The 18,254-nt window shown below is 39.9% G+C and overlaps 1 protein-coding gene across 2 annotated transcripts in view; it reads right to left on the reverse strand.

The window, feature by feature from the left end:
* Positions 1-18,254, reverse strand: part of ranbp9 (RAN binding protein 9) — an 85,475-nt gene that overhangs the window by 44,874 nt on the left and 22,347 nt on the right. For both annotated transcript variants that reach the window (XM_078539184.1, XM_078539185.1), the window contains exons 3-5: positions 9,182-9,234; positions 6,486-6,653; positions 1,646-1,668 (exon numbers count right to left, since the gene is read on the reverse strand). In XM_078539184.1, the coding sequence (XP_078395310.1) occupies positions 1,646-1,668; positions 6,486-6,653; positions 9,182-9,234 (244 nt within the window). The remainder of the gene's footprint in view (positions 1-1,645; positions 1,669-6,485; positions 6,654-9,181; positions 9,235-18,254) is intronic.

Below are 18,254 nucleotides of genomic sequence, written 5' to 3' on the forward strand. Positions count from 1 at the left end.
TAACGCAAAGGGAGATGGTTATGGTTGTTGAAGGTCAATCATCTCAGTTCCAGTACATTACTGCAGAAGCTCCTTAGGGTAGTGTCCAAGGTCCAATTATCTTCAGCTCATCAACGGCCTTCCCTCCATCATGAGGTCAGAGTTAGAGATTTTTGCTGATAAATGCACAATGTTCAGTACCATTCGTGACTCTAAAAATACTGAAACAGTCAATGTCCATCTGCAGCAAGACATGGACAACATTCAGGCTTAGGCTGATAAGTGGCAAATAACATTCGCGCCACACAAGTGCCAGGCAATGATCATCTCCACAAGAGAGAATCCAACCATCGCCTCTTGACATTTCTGAATCCCCCATCATCAACATCCTGGGGGTTACCACCGACCAGAAACTTAACTGGACCAGCCGTATAAATACTGTGGCTACAGAGGTCAGAGGCTAGAAATTCTGCAGTCAGTAACTCACCTTCTGACTCCCAAAAGCCTGTCACCATCTACAAAACACAAGTCAGGAGTGTGCTGGACCGGCCTAGGACACAGAAAAGTGGGCTGGACGTTTTAACAACATGCATGTTGGACATCAGCTGGAAGGTCAGAGTGATCCTGAATGAAGTAATGAGTAAGAATGACATGTGTGCTTTTCAGTTGAATAGCAACTCCATTATTTCCTGATGATGCCAGGGCAGCTGAGAAAAGACTGTGGGAAACAGGAGGGAGCATAGGCCTAAATTCTCCTAAACTATTTACTAACTGTCCACTTAGAAAGAGAAAGTATCCTAAAAACTACTAACGATGAATGTCAAACGGAGATTCCAGCAAGATATTCCAATTTGCAACTGGGACCCACTAGACCACAATTTGTGCTCTTCTTTTTCCTCTTCATTATCCCCCAAGGGAAGTCTTCAAGTTGTCAAGTCCATTGATCACAATAATCACCCTCTGGTTGCCAGAAGAATTCCACCCCTGAAGAACAGCAGAGGTCTTGTATTGAAGCCACTGCTCTAGAGCATTGTTTAATTCTGGAATGAACATGACACTAGAGGATAGGGCAGAACCTTATGATTTCACAGAGAGCCATAAATGTGACTCAAGTTTGATAATTGCCCTGCCTACCCATTCCCATCAGAATGATAATCAAGAATGAAGTAAAAAAAAAACACCCAAAAAGCATGTCACATCTGGCAAAATTTTGAAGTTATTTTTCTGCACCAAAAATGAATTCAAACTACCCAAAATTTAAATGAAGCGACATAAGGCAAGACAATGTGGAAATTTAGTGCTTAAAACATTTGTAATCAAGTCAGTTGTAACAGGAATCTGACAAAAGTTATAAAATTGTTCAGTCACCCATGCTCAAACATAGTTTAAAAAAAATACATAAATAAGAAATAAAAACAGATAATGCTGGAAATACTCAGCAGATCAGGCAACGTCTATGGAAAGAAACAGAGTTAACATTTCAGGTCGCTGACCTTGGATCATCGACCTGAAACGTCAACTGTTTCTCTCCATAGATGCTGTCTGACCTGCTGAATATGTCTAATATTTTCTGTTTTTCTTCCATATTTCCAGCATCTGCAGCATTTTGTGTTTGTATACATAGGAGTGAGCTTAGAAAAAAATATTGTAAAAAGAATTGTCTTACCGGTAGATCTGTAAAAGCAATACCTGTGGTAAAAAGAAAATATCAGCATGTAAGTAACAACAGATCCCTTGTGTCTTACTAGTTTTCTATACAAGTGTGAAAGTCTCGCTTCTCAATGACTACTACTCTCATGGGGAAAAGAAAACTTGTACACCAGTATTAGTACTGCAGGATTCTTATAATTTTTACTCAGTCCTCATTTGCAACTCAATGTGCTGATTTAATTGGATTAGCCATTTGTCGGAGCTGCCATTTTCAACAGAGATCTGGCGTCACCTTATATGACTCAGTTTGAAGACGACCAACAAGATTACGCATATCCATCCAGCAATATTAATAGCAACCTATTTTAACACTTTAAAAGGTAAAATAGCTCAAAAGCAATATTGAAGCAGATTGATTAAAGTGCATACTACACATCCAACAATTGATATTAATTTAAATTTGTTTTTAAAATTCTCCTAAATTTCTTCCCATTCTCTCCTGCAAACATCAACCTATTGCTGGGGTATGGCCCCATGACCGTCCTCCAGTACATTGCGCAAAATGGTCATTTTTTACTTATGCGCTGATACAGCAAGTTTCACCTGACTGATCATGGTGAGATAGGAAAACAAAGCTAAAACCAGGCTTCCAGACCTCACAAGCACTTCCAACAGGGACCACTGAACAGCAATGTAGAGCAAGAACTAGTTTTTCTTTAAAATAGGAAATTAGAGCAGAGGCAAACAGCGACCTTTCCCTCTATCACCACTACAAAGCCACCTCACATCAAATAACTCAGTAATAATCAAGAACCTTCTTGGTCTAAATGGCTCAGCTGCTCACTAAACCATCAAGGTCAAGCTTTGGATTTCTATTAATAGGCAAATATTTGAGTAGCACTTGCATTTTACTGACCTGCAGCTGATGAGAAAAGCATATGCCTCTTTGCAATTGCCTCTACAACATAATTTAAACACTTTTTGAAATTGGGGGCTGGGTAAATCCAGGAAGAAGTGGCTCTAAAAACATGCCAGACTGAGAAAATTTATTTTAGGAATGTAACTGAAGGAAGCTAGCTCCTGACAATTTCACTGATAACTCTTCTGCTGCATTAAACCATAATTGCCACCAGTAGAAATGTGGACCAATGTCAGATATAGTTTGGAAGATGGTACATAATACACACACACACACACACACCATAGAACAAGTTAAAAGTGTAGAACCCACTCAATTCAGATCAAATTTAAACCATTTGAAATTCATAGTTTCTCCTTAGGTCATTTCAATCCAAGATTAGGATATTGCTACTTTTTAAAATAAACAAATTGTATGTTATGAAGTTCTACATTTTAAAACTTGGTGACAGCATCAAGACTGCAGGTTCCAACCCTTGTGCTACCTTTAGTTATCTGACATTGTCCTTAAACAGAACAATGAGCCTAAATGGATGGCTAAAAAAGTCAAAGACTTTCCACCAAGAAGTGTGCATGCCTTCAGAAGGAAATGAAAAGAACCCCATAAGCCTCACCTTCATTTGCAGGGTGCCTAGTCCAACATCTTGATAGGTATTATTTAGAGCCTGAATTAGAACTCACCAGGCTTGTGGAAAAAGATTCAGCCCACATGCATTTCTAAATGAATTCCTTGAGAAGCTAAAAACATTTTCTGGTTATTTTTAAAGACAATAGTATTCCAGAGACCAGAATTAATCAAAAACAAGATCAAATTCTAAAAGAAGTTGGGCAAGAAGCCCAACAATAAAAATTTCATTGAAAATTTCAGACCATTTTTGGCTAAAGTCCAAGTGATTGAGTTCTGGTCTTCATGATTGGAGAGCCTCAAGTACCCTAGTGTTACTGTATACAACTTGGAGCAAAATTCACCGCCTCCCTGAAGATTCCAACAGGACTATCAGCCTCATCTCCAATCTGGCATAATGGCGATATCCAAGGCGGACTCACCTTAGTATGGATATAGGGGCAAAAAAAAGGAATTGCCAGATTAGGTCAGTTCCTATATGCATCGATGCACACTTCCCACAAACACCATGCTTCATAGTGTGCATGCGTATGTGAAAAATGCATTTACATACATACAGTTAAAAAATGATTATTCTATGTCTGTAGGTGCTTCATTAAGAGATTGATTAAAAGTATCTCTGTTTCAGGTGATGGATTTAGCCACCCAATTACAAAGAAAAAAATTAACACCGATCTCACAGCTTTCAAATCTTATACTTTCCTTCAACTACATCTGGTTAATTTATAAAAAAGCAACACGCTCTGGCACCTAGAGCAAAAGGATCAAGTCAATTCTCTTTTAGTTCAAGTTACCCAGAAGTCAGGGGAAGGTGATCTTACATCACCCATGATCTAAGAATAAAGAAATTACACTATTTAAAATGTGTGACAAAACAAAGGACTCCCTTGAACACTCTCCTTGAAATTACTAGGCACAAAGGATAGCCTGCCTCAGCTCTCTAAGAATGTGCTCTGCAGATTTCAGCATTGGACATGCCAGCAGGTCACTGATTGTGATTAACAAAGTCAAATTCAGTTTTTAGTACTAGAACTTTTATAGGTGTTTTGGGATAAAAATCAGAGATACTATCCACTAATTTGACTATCTTTGTGTAAAAAAAAAAATCACCTTGGGCAAGCCTGATATCAGTACTGCCCGAATATGAACTTATTTTAACATCAAAAAAGTATAATAGCCTTGCTCGAAAATTGCAGTTGCTGTAGATTTGGTCCAATTCCACAATCTAAGAGCCCAGCAAACTGATCCATTCTTAAAATGTTGGTTAGGTCAAATGTCATGTGTTTAAAACCTTAGTATGGAGAAAGATTCTATTATCCACATTACCATTCTAATGCACATCACAAAATCACATCAGTTCCTAAATCTTCACAGCTGGGGATGAAAACAATACTCGAGTTTCTACACAAAATATACCGCTAATGGATAAAATCAGCACTAACCAAATTTTAGAATGTTAAAAAAGTGGCATTCAACTCTTTGCATGATATTACAATATCAGTGGGAGGGAAAATATCTACAAATTTGGGCATCTATCCTTCCTAAAATCTATTTCGTTCAGCTGAACAAGTTAAAAAAGCTCTCACTCGATGAGTTAGGAGTACTTTGGTAAGTGATTAAAAAACTGAAAAAGGAATGATTTCAACTCCCTTAGCTCACTGAATTCAAAATGAGGCTTAAGAATAAATGAAGCTTTAAGAATAAACATTCAGATAAAATAAATGCTTTGATCTGGTTCATTCAAAGGCTACTTTTTTTGGGGGGGAGGGGGTGTGGTGGTTAAAAAAGATTACAAAAAAGCTCTCCTATCACAAATACTTCAGCGAGAAGGTGATCCAAGCTATCATGCAGGTCCAAGATTTGAGGGAATCTGCCTAAGTCAAATTTTGAAATAAAAAAAGCAGTATTCTACTCCTCGGCATGACATTGCAACATGAGTGGGGAAAAGATCTACAAGTTGTAGAGTATCTAACACTCATAAAACTTGTTTGGTTTAGGTGAGCAAACTGAGAAAGGGATGATTCTAGGCAGGTTAACAGTATTTTAGCAAGTGGTGAGGAATAGATGCTGACAGCTCTCCATTGAATAAACTTATCTGCACAAGATTCTTTCATCAAGTTTATCTGGACCTGTAACAAACCAGAAACTTCCCGCTTTATGGGAGTAGCAGTCTGCCTGGGCCAGATCTTGTGCACTAGAAAGTTTTCCTCCCATGTCCCCATGGCCAAAGCATCAAGCCCTCATTATGCAGTAAACAAACCCAACATGATCAAAGATTCTTGTTTGAGCTAAAAAAAAGATCAGTTTCAGAGCCATATAAGTAATAAAAGCCTGGAGAAGAGCCTTGGCAGTCTCCCATGATAGATGGCATCCAAAGAAATAACTTTAAAAACAAGGTAGATTGAGAGTCGAATGTCTTTTTTTAAAAAAAAGTTTAGTGGGGAAATGCTGATCATGCACTGATATCTTTGGCCACCAGACATCTACGTTTGGTTTATTATAACACTATCTATTCTTCCAGAACCAAAGATTAGGAGCTATGAATTTGAAAAACAAAAACGTGTAAACATAGATTTCAGACCATATTAGCCAGGAGCAGTGATGTGAGCAAATACAAATGAGTGAAAACATACTCCCCCGTTGCAAAATTCACCCCTTTTCCAAATCAAGTTAATCAACTCAAAGCCTGGGACTAACAAAAGAGTTCAATACTGTTAAAACAAAATCTTGTCTCTTCATCTTTGTTTCTGTGCTATTAGCCTATGTACAATTTCTTTTCCCCAACTTGCCAGGAGACAACAACTTGCATTCTATAGCATTCCTCACTTGTACAAAGATATTTAAACACTCCAAAAGAACATGAGGAACAAGGATAGGATAGAGAGCCGATGAGGAATCAAAGACATTTTTACACTGCTTCTACAAACATCACTCTAATTACCAAAGAATTGAACAAGGACAGCATTCAGGCAGATAACAACTTTTACCAGGGATTGACAGCTAGCTAATCAAGAAAGGGCAGGGTAGGAAAGTAAGTAAAGCAAAACGTGTAAACCTATATCCTTCCATTAATACAACACCATACAATGAATTATTTCAATTTTAAACATTTCTTAGCATTATGTTCAAAATGCTCCTTCCATGTATAAATGAAGCTCTTATCTCTGAGAATCAGAATTAAAGTTCTTGAGCTCAGAAATTCCTGAATTGCATTTAAAGTGTAAAAATGAAAGAATTACTTAAATTTCAATGACTTGATCATGCAAATGTTTAACATTCTACATAAACCTGAATTATCCTTGTAAATTCATACCTAAACTGTGACCATTCTTTGTGTAGAAACAGGTATTATTGATCAGATTTACGCAGCACCCAATTACATCTCCAGTTGTAAAGGTTGGTCCATAGGGCTGTCCAGTCCCAGAGGAACAGAATGAATGACCATCATCCCCATGGTAACCATATGAATGCTTATCCCAGCCTAAAACAGAAAGTTCCACATTAATAAAGAAACAATATAATGCTAAACATGAATATGTACTCTGAAATACAGCAGTTTCAAACAGATTTCAAACTACTGATTTTAAAGCAATTGGTGACTAAATTGGTTATTGGACCCACACAACTAAATATGTTAATTTATTTGAAAAGCAGTTTGTCCTCATCAATTCTTGCAGAAAACAACTCCCTTTCCCCACACCCTGCCATCCCACCCAAAGTGCTCAGTCATCAATATAATTCCAAGTCCAAGGCAGTAGAAACTTCAAAGTAAAGATAAAAAAAATTGTTGTTTTTTGTGTAAGCACTTTCATAAAATATATTAGTCAATCTCCCCTGGCAATACACATGGTGAGACAAAACCAAAATGTAGTTTTCAGGTGGAAGGAGGGTTTAATTACAGTACGATAATTACATAGTTTCCATTATAAATTCTTATATCCCATATCTATAAATAGAAAAAGTTGACAGGAAGTAGGTACAGACACAAGCTGACTGGATGGGGGTGTTGGGGGAAAGAAGAGCGGGTTTTGATCAAAGCAAATGCACCAGACTATCGTCTCCATGTTTACAATATCTTGCATTTGTTTCGTACCTGTAGCCTAAAAGAGATCCCAAAGCACTTTATAGAAGCGTAATTAGTTAATACTGGAATTGGAGTCGAAAGGAAATTCAGGAAGCATGAAGGTCAAAAGAGTCGGGATTTAAAGAGGGTTTCTAAGGACAAAATAGAGATGGATAGATAGAGGTTCTTATAAAGAAAAAAATACATGTGGCTGCATCATTATTAAAGGTGAAAAATAATGGGCAGGATTTTCTGCACCCACCCACCACCAGAATCGTCCGGCCCCACCTGCGAGAGGGCCGGAAAATCTGGGCCTATGTCTTTATTTCAGATCTGTAGCATTTTTGAAGTGCTAGAAACACATTAGGTCCATTAGAATATTGAAAAATAATTCGCACTTTGATGCAGGTATGCCTTGTAACATTTTCTTGTAGATTGCTTAGATACAATTTGTGTTGCAATAGAACCAAGATAATAAGACATTGTAAATAGTTCGATCCATAGGTTATAATTTTGAATCAACTATATAGATTCAATAACATGCGTCCATCCTTGTAAAATTAAGGAGTGCTCATAAACAGACTAAGTTTACCTAAAATTACCTCAAAACTCTTCTTGATAGAGGGAATACCATATTGAATTAGAAAAATAAAATTACTTCTATAACTGAGGATAGATAACATACAGTCTTTGGGCAAGATATGACTTCTACATGTTAAGTTTACTATGGCACAGTGACGGCCACATGCTCTGGGAAAAGGTGGGTATGCAGAAAAGGGCAGCTGAAGCTGTTGAAATTTACCCACATCCAAAAGAGTAGAATTAATGAGCTTTTTAATAATTTGAAATAAAATAAGTATCTTTCTTCTAAAAAAATACATTATAAATCGGGCATGTTAATCATAAGTGCATGGGAACACAGGTTCTACTTCTAGTGCCATGTTGAGGCATACTTAGCTTTTTTTTATTCATTGGATGTGGATGTCGCTGGCTAGGCCAGCATTTATTACCCATCCCTAATTGCCCTTGTTCAGAAGGCAGCTAAGAGTCAACCACATTGCTGTGGGTCTGGAGTCACATGTCGGCCAGACCAGGTAAGGACTAAGGTTTTCTTCCTTAAAGGACATTAATGAACCATATGGGTTTTTACAACAACTGGTTTCACGATCAACATTAGACTTTTATTTAAATTCCACCATTTGCCACAGCGGGATTCAAACCCTGGTCCCCAGAGAATTACCCAGGGTCTCTGGATTTTTAGTCTAGTGACAATGCCACTACACCATCGCCTCACCTTGAAACAGCTTTTCGTTAATCAGAGAAGAGGTTGAAGATTTCTTTGGAGGGCCAGTTATGGGCAGTGGGGGGTGACCGGGGTCAGTGGGAAACTCCTGCTTCTCCTGGCCCACAGAGAGTGCTGAAATAGCCACTCATCTTCAGGAGCCCAAAACTCCCACCTTGGATCATCAGGCGGTAATCCTACAGGACAGGTCTTCTTCCCCTCATGCACTATTAAATTTAAATCGCACCATCAATGATGTCAATATGTCACTACTTTCATGCTAATTAGACACCGACTGCTTTTTGTGGGAGCCTCATCCTTGGCCTGATTCCTGCACTTAAAATTATATCAAAATCAAAATGGAGTTAGGTTACCTGATGTTTTAAACCCTGCCCCTCTCTCGTCTGTTGTTGGGGTTTTAAAATCAAGGTTAATGTTCCTAAAGTCTGCACTGAGTTTGGCTGGTACAGTCCTCGAGATCAAAAGGTGGGAAGGTCAGAATAAGATAAGACAGTAGGTGAAGCAGTAAGTCAGAGGAACATCAGGAGCATCCTTCCAGTTCTCTCCTCTTTTCAGTGCTTATTGATGAGCTGTTTATATTTCAGGTTTCCAGAGTTACAAACATTGTGATCTTTTAAGAAACGATCTAAAATTAAGCACCTACCTGGTAGTCTGTTCATGTTGACACCTTGAGCAGAAAGCCCAATGCCCATGTACCTGTAATAAAATCACTCTTAAGTTTCTTCAGTCAATGAAGTTTACACAGTTACTTTTCTGCACAACATTTTTATAAGATTGTTGCATAAAGCCCTGAGGTAACTCGAATACTTATCAGCTTAACTTAGCATACATACTGCTGCTGCTGTTGGCAACCAACGTTAGCACCATCTGAGCCAGTATTAGTGCATCCACCAGTGTAGTGATACCCCAAGAGGCATGCTGTCATGGCACTGATGGCTCCAGTAGTAAGAAAGCAGTTGGTCACTATATTTTCTAGCTAGCCACTTTCACATTCTTGGCCATGCACACTTCCCTTAGTCATTAGGAAAAACTTGCAATCTGAAAACAAAACTTGCAGCTGTGTATTACTGCAATTTGGCTGTTCACACCGATGCACACCAGAGCATATTCCACATCACTGAAAGCAAAGACATGCACAACTGCTTCTATTAGAAGTGGTTCTACACAACGCAATTGTAATGTTTCCAAATGAGAATTGAAGGTTCATATCAATTTAGATAGAGGTTAAAGATGACAATGTTTGATGATTTCTGTATCTACCAGTCCTGAACATTCAAAGACAATCAGCAATTAATTAACAATTAATTTAATGAATATTAACAAATCAGAACAAGCAATGCTACCATTGTAGATCAATGAAAATCTCAACATTATGGAGTATGTTTGTTTGCCCCCATTTCAAAGAATACAGATGCATTAAAAAATTATTTAGGTGAGTGGCCAGAACAACGCTAGGCTTTGAGAGAAGTAAGAAGGAAAGCTCAAGCAATTGAAACTTATTTTCATTCGAAAAAATACTGATCTTTAAAATAGTTTAATATTGAAGTGGGAAAGTTATGTAAGTGGTATCAAACCCAGGGCAGAAGAACATATACAACATTTGCAAGCCTCAAGCAAGATTACAGATTAGAAAAATCTGTTTCCAATCTCAACAGTAGAGTGGACGTATTGAACTGACTCCAAGAAGCAGTAGTTAATTTGGAATCAATGGATGCCTTTAAAAAGGAAATTCAATTGATACTTGTTAAGAAGGAGATTGAGAGTTAGATATAGTAACAACAGCACTGAATTGCCTCCTTACACCAGAAAGAATTCAAGCTGTGGCTCAGTTCATAGCACCCTCGCCTTTGAATCAGAGGGTTGTGGGTTCATGTCCCACTCCTGGAAACCAAGAACTGTGATTGTACTCAAAAGAGTTGCAATCTGTGACTGTTGATAACTCGAAAGAGTTTAAAAGTAGGGGAGAGGTGTCAGCTGTGGCTCAGTCCATAGCACCCTCGCCTTTGAATCAGAGGGTTGTGGGTTCATATCCCACTCCCGGAAAAACCGAGAACTGTGATTGTACTCGAAAGAGTTGCAATCTGTGACTGTTGATAACTCGAAAGAGTTTAAAAGTAGGGGAGCAGGAGGTAGGTGAGAGAATGGAGAAAAAGGAGACGTCACTGAGGTGTGGGGTATTTTTGCTTCATTATCCTTGCATACAAAAGGTGTGGATCAGTTTCCAACTCCTAAGCCAGCTCCCTGGCAGAACTTGCAGTCTTGAAGATATCTTGTAATTTTGAGTCATCATACTGGCATTACAAGCTGCATATCAAGTTACCATGTTAGCAAATGCCCATTTTAACAAAACAAAAACTCTGTCAAAGAGTCATATCTTCAAAGTTCATAATGCATCTCTAGACTCAGATCTTCCAACAAGGTTCATGGCTTTCTAGTTCTCTCTCAAATCAGAATGGCATAGTTGATATTTTATTCTCTTCCTTCAATCCCTCCACATTTAGTCACAGGCATTCCAAAATTGTGTTCTCCTCTTGCCCCCAAATGACATTTAACACAATGGGAGTCACTGCAGGGCACGTGAAAAACAATTTCCTAGATGCATTCCAGGTGGTGGTCAGCCCGCAGCTAGGGAGGGTTCAGGAGGATAGTAAGTTGGTTGGCCCACAGCAGGTAGGAAATGGTAGGCACTAAAAGGAATCTTCTGGGCTGAATATCAGTGAGGGTGATGAGACCTCACTGGAGTGCAGTCTAGAGCATACAAACAGCAATGTGGGGTGAATGAATGCACACCAGTGTAGAAACGCGGAATCAACAGTCAGCAGATAGACAGGTGTTTCTGATGCCGTTGCACGAGTCCTACATGGTCTGGTGTAAAAATAAAAATAAAAACCTCATAGCCTCCCTGGTGCTAGGGTACAAGACACCACTGAAAGGATGCAGAGCATTTTAAGGAAGCAGGGACAAGGAGGACAGCCATGGCCCATGTAGATATCAATGACATAGGAAGGAAAAGGATTGAGATCCTGCACTCAGGAGCTCAGGAGGAAATTAAAGAGCAGGACCACAGAGGTAATAATCTTTGGATTACATCCAAAACTAAAGCTCCTGGATGACAAAAGATATACAGATTACAATGAGACAGAACAAGGAGGCTTATGTAATACAGTAGAGAATCAAGCTGAATATAGAAAGTACAGAGGAGATCTAAAATGAGGATTGAGGAGTTGAGAGTATGAGAATAGATTAGCGCTTCACGCAACAGGAAACTCAGCAATCTTTTTATAAACATGTAAATAGTAAAAGGATAGTCTAAGAACGGTGGGGCCAATTAGGTACCTAAAAGGACATTTTGTCATGGAAACATAAGACATGGCTGCGGTACTAAATGAATACTTCACATCTCTACTAGAAGAGGATGCTGTCAATGTCACAGTGAAAGGAGGAGATAGAGAAATTGGATAGGATGGAGATAGATAACAGGCAAGTACTAAAAAGGATGGTAGGCCTCAAAGTAGAAGACAGTCATCCAGGCTGAATAGGATGCATCCTCAGTTACTGAGGGAAGCAAGGCTGCAAAATTGCAGATGCTTTGGCCATAATCTCCCAATTCTCCTTAGATAAGGAAGTAGTGACAGAGGACCCATGGGGAGAGGGACAAACTCGGCAACTACAGGCCGGTCAGCCCTACTTCAGTGATGGGGAAACACAGAGACAATAATCCAGGACAAAATGAATTGGCTTTTGGAAAAGTAGAGGCTAATAAATGAAATTCAGCACAGATATATTAAAACAAACTCATGTCTAACCAACTTGATTGAGTTCTTCGCTAAAGTGTCAGAGAGGTTGGATAGTTGATGTGCACGCGAATTTTCAAAGGCGGCATTTGATAGAATACTACATAATAGACTTGTTAGCAAAATTAAAGCTTAATGGATTAAATAAAAGGGACAGTATCAACGTTGGTACGAAATTGGCTAAGGAACAGAAAGCAAAGTGCCATGGTAAACGGTAGGTTTTCAGACTGGAGGACCTGTACTTTTCCAAATCCTGATTCATTTTGTCCTGGATTATTGTCTCTACAAGTTTCCCCACCACTGATGTAAGGGTTGCCCGGCCTGTAGTTGCTGAGGTCTTCCCTCTCCTTATTTTAACCAGGGGTGTAATATATACATTGGTATTAGGACCTCTGCTCATTTTGATACATATTAATGACTGGACTTGGGTGCACAGGGCATTATTTTAAAGTTTAAAGAGCAAAGACACCTGGGGAGCGTATACACAAACTTTGAAGGTGGCAAGACAAGTTGAGATGTCTGATAAAAAAAATGGGATCTCTCGTTTTATTAAGGTGCATGAAATACAAAAGCAAGAAAAACCCTAAAACATTATAAAACACTTATTAGGCCTCAACTGAAACATTATGCTCCAAAAATTGAATGCCCAGAGTTGCAGGGTGTCAAAGCTTTGGAGCCAGCTAGAATGGTGCCAGGGATGAGGGACTTCAGATATGTGGAGATACTGGTCAAGCTAGGGGTGTTTTCCTAACAGCAAGGGAGATTAAGAAGGTAGCATTCAAAATCATGAATGGTTTTAATAGAAGAAACACTTCCAGTGGCAGAAGGATCTTAACCAAAGGACACAGATTATCGTCTCTTTTTTTTTGCCTTTTGTTTGCAGTGAGTAATGACCTGGAATGTACTTCTTGAAAGCAGGTTCAGATGGGAATTGGATAAATACGTGAAGGAAAAAATTACAGGACTATGGGGAAAGTGCAAAAGGAGTGGGACTAATTGGATAGCTCTACCAAAAAAAAATCTGGCACAGTGGGCCACATGGTCTCCTTCTGTGCTCATTCTATGATTTTAGGACAAAAAAGGCCAGTCATTTTGTTTCCCTCTCTCCATAAGAAATGGTTAACATTCTTCAGGCCTTTGCTCAGTTGCCCATTATAAGATGGAAAGAGAAGGGATCACACGCATACACAGGCATGTGTCAAAATTAAGGTTTGTAACACTGTCTCCTACTCCAACTGAACTCATTCTCCCCCCTCTCCTACTTGCGTGCTTTCCAACTTCAATCATGGAGTCACCTAATCATAACTTCCTTGTTTACCTTTTTAACTCTTCCCAAACTTGGTGTTCAGTCACACTAGCGATTTTGCCATTCACATTGCATTTCTTTTAATTGGGAAGCCAACACCAAGTAAAATGTACTTGACATCAAAATGACATATCTTTGCACGCAAGGGTGTCCAAATGCTAACAAAACCTCATCTTTTAAGCTATTGGCATTCTAGCCTGGTATTTAAATTCAGCTTCTCTAAACACAGTATTTCATCATAAAAACCAGCTATTTTTAAAATTTGTCAACCAAAATGTTCAAATCAGCAGTTAATCTTTACCAGGAATAAACACAGGTGCTTGGGGAATCTTAGTTGAAACCAAAATAAATTGGTCAAAGACAATAACAGCTGAATTATATTTTTTGCATTCAGAGCAAGAGTGCTGACGGGTAATTGGCCAGATCTAAACTATACTGAGAAACATAGGCACAGGAGTAGGCCATTCATTGGCCTGTGTGGGCAGGTTTGCCAACACAAGGACAACACAATGGCACAAGGAGATGACTCAGCACCACCTTCAAGATCAGAGGCTGGGAATTCTGAAGTGACTAACTCACCTGTGATCTCCAAAAGCCTGCCCACCAACTACAATGCATAAGTCAGGAATGTGATGGAATACTCTCTAATTGGCCAGGATGAGTGCAGCTTCAACAATATTCAAGTAGTTCAACACCATTCAAAACAAATTAGTCCACTTGATTAACACCCCATCTACCTGCTTAAACATTCACTCCCCCCTGGCAGCAGTGTGTTGAATCTAGAAGGTATACTGCAGCAGCTCACCTGTACTCCTTCAACAGCACCTTCCAAACCCATGACCTCTACTTCCTAGAAGAACCAGGACAGAACAAGACAACATGGGAACAACACCACCTGCAAGTTCCCCTCCAAGCCACATACTATTCTAACTTGGAACTATATTGGCATTCCTTCATCATCACTGGGTTAAAATCCTAGAACTGCCTTCCTAACAGGATGTACCTATACCAGATGGACTGTGGTGGTTCAAGGCAGTGGCTCACCACCACCTTTTCAAGCATAATTAGGGATGGGCAATAATTGCTGACTCTGCCAGCGACACCCACAGTTCATGAATAAATATATATATTTTTTTTAAATCAGCCCCTTGTACCTGCTCCCCTATTCAATTAGATCATGGCTGATATGTACCTCAACTCATTTTCCTGCCTTTGCTCCATATCTCTGGATACGGTACTTTACAAAACTCAATCAATCTCAGTCATGACATTTTCAACTAACCTGGGACCCAAACTCCAGTCTTTTGGGGGAAGCAAATTCCAAATTTGTATGAAACCTGTATGAACCTACCTTTTGTATAAAAAAAGTGCTCCTGATTTCACTCCTGAATAGCCTAACTTTAATTTTAAGATTACATCCTCTAATTCTAGATTTCCCTACCAGAGGAAATATTATATCTGTAGCTACCCGAGTAAATTTCTTTATCATTTGAAATACCACAATTATATCACTGTTTAACATTCTAAACTCAAAGAATATGAGTCAAAATATCAGTTGATCAATCTGAAGGAAGAGGTTGCAAGTTAAATATCTCAATTTTCCTACCTCCTTTAATTCCCTACTACAACACAAGCAGAGTCCACTATTGTTATCTAATTAACTACTGGCTGAGCCACTTGTCTTTTCCTACTTGCCACAGCTTTCACACATTACAGTTCCAAGCTACAGGTTTAATCACAATTTGTGCTGATTTAGCACAATGCAGCAGCTGATACAGTTCATTTGGTTTCAGTGCCCTTGACATGGAAAGGAAAGTAAGACAATTTAATTTGTTGCTATTGCTTATTACCTAGTGACTATTGTTAGAAAAAGTGTACTTAATTCTCCATTCTCCAGCTCAGCTGCAATGCCAAAAGCCTCCAACCCAATAGCCTGATGATACTCCCTACCTAGATTGGGCTGCTGGGGTCTGCAGAAATGTATCACAGCAGAGACACTGCTTTTCAGTTTGACTTTGTTGGTAGCACTCTTACCTCGGTAGCAACAGATTGTGAGTACAAGCCCTGCTTCATGTTTTAGCATTTAAATAAAGGCTACAAAAAAAATTTATATAATGCCTTAGAGTAAAATAATGTTTTAAGGCTTTTTACAGAGGCATAATCAGAAATGAATGAATATTGAACAATAGAAGAATATATTATGAGGGATATCCAATGGTGCAGTCGAAGAAGGGTATTAAAAGGAGAGGGAAGTGAAGATACTTAAGCAAGGACTTACAGACTATAATGATTATGGCCTTGATATTCATCCCATCTGTGATGAACGGAAGAGGTGTTTAAAAGGAAGACACATGCAATGTGAACCCAACCTTCCTTGGCGGCAGATATCAAGATATCCAAGGATCGGCGGGGCACTTAAATAACATTTAAAATGAGGGTTCCACAGTCCAACTGGGACCCAATTCAAAATTTACTGCTGCTGCACGGGTTTCACAGGGGTCATAGGAACATAGGACTCAGGTGTAGGCCCTTCGCTATACTCTGCCATTCAATAAGATCATTGTTGATCTGGTTGTGGTCTAAACTCCACTTTCCTGTCTTGGCCTCTCCCCCCCCCCCCCACAGGTGGTGGCGTAGCGGTAATGCGGACTAGCAATCCAGAGGCCCAGGCTAATGCTTTGGGTACATGGATTTGAATCCCATCACGGCAGCTGCTGCAATTTGAATTCAATTAACAAATCTGGAATTAAAAATAGCTAGTCTCGGTAAAGGTGACTATGAAACCATTGTCGAAAAACCCATCTGGTTCACTAATGCCTTTTAGTGAAGGAAATTTTCCGTCCTTACCTGGTCTGGCCTAAATGTGACTCCAGATCCGCAGTAATGTGGTTGACTCTTAAATGGCCTAGCAAGCCACTTAGTTGTATCAAGGCCGCTACAAAGTCTACAAAGAGGAATGAAACTAGAGGGATCACTAGGTATTGACCCAGGCACTGGACACGACAAATGGCAAACTCAGCCCTGTTGACCCTGCAAAGGCCTCTTTATTAACATCTGGGGGCTTTTGTCAAAATTGGAGAGCTGTCCCACAGACTAGTCAAGCACCAGCCTGACACAGTCAAATTCACAGAATCACATCTTAGTCAATGTCCCAGACACCACCATCACCATCCCTAGGTACGTCCTGTCCCACCAACAACACAAACACATTCAGGATGGTAGCATAATGGTATACAGTTAGGAAAGAGTTGCCCTGCGAGTCCTCAACATTGAAACTGGATCACATGAAGTCGCATGGCATCAGGTCATACATGGGCAAGGAAGCATCCTGCTGACTATCACCTATCCACCATGCCCCCCTCAGCTGATGAATCATTACTCCTCCATGTTGAATACCACTTGGAGTTAGCAATAATGGTGGCAAGTGCACAGAATGTACTCTGGGTGGAGGACTTCAATGCCCATCACCAAGGGTGGCTCGATAACACCACTACTGGCCAAGTCCTAACGGATATAGCTGCTAGATTGGGCCTGTGGCAGATGGTGAGGGTACCAACAAGTGGAAAAACTTAATTGTCTTCGTCATCACCCATCAACCTATCACAGGTGCCATGACAATATCAGTGGGAGTGACCACCACAGAGTCCTTGTGGAGACAAAGTCCCATCTTCACCTTGAGGATATGCTCCACTGTGTTGTGTGGCACCACCGCCGTGCTAAATGGGATAGATTTCAAACAGATCCAACAACTCAAAACTGAGTATCCATGAAGCACTGTGGGCCATCAGCAGCAGCACTGTATACAGCCATAACCTGTAACCTCATGGCCCAGCATATCCCCCACTCTACCATTAAATTGGAGAATCAACCCTGATTCAATGAAGGGTGCAGGAGGGCATGCCAGTAGCAGCTCCAGACATGCCCAAAAATTAGATGTCAACCTGGTGAAGCTACAACACAGGACTACTAGCACGCCAAACAGTGAAAACAGCATGTAACAAACAGAGCTAAGCAATCCAACAACCAACAGATCAGATCTAAGCTCTGTAGTCCAGCCACATCCAATCATGAATGGTAGTGGACAATTAAACAACTACTAACAGGAGGAGGCAGCTCCACAAATATCCCCATCCTCAATCATGGGGGAAGACTAGCACATCAGGCAAAAGACAAGGCTGAAGTATTTGCAACAATCTTCAGCCAGAAGTGCCGAGTGGATGATCTATCACAGCCTCCTCCGGAGGTCTCTGCATCACAGCTGCCAGTCTTCAGCCACTATGATTCACTCCACGTGATGTCAAAAAATGGCAGAAGGCACTGGATATTGCAAAGGCAATGGCCCTGACAACATTCCAGTAATAGTACCGAAGACATGCTCCAGAACTAGTTGTGGCCTTAGCCAAACTGTTCCAGTATAGCTACAACACTGGCATCTACCCTGCAATGTGGAAACTGCCCAGGTATGTCCTGTCCACAAAAAGCAGGACAAACTCCAACCTGACAAATCCAATTACCGCCCCATCAGTGTACTCTTGATCATCAGCAAAGTATTGGAAAGGGTCATCAACAGTGCTATAAAATGGCACTTACTCAGTAATAACCTGCTCACTAATACT

The sequence above is a fragment of the Cetorhinus maximus genome, chromosome 3 (genome assembly GCF_964194155.1).
Source record: "Cetorhinus maximus chromosome 3, sCetMax3.hap1.1, whole genome shotgun sequence".
Taxonomy (NCBI): Eukaryota; Metazoa; Chordata; class Chondrichthyes; order Lamniformes; family Cetorhinidae; genus Cetorhinus; species Cetorhinus maximus.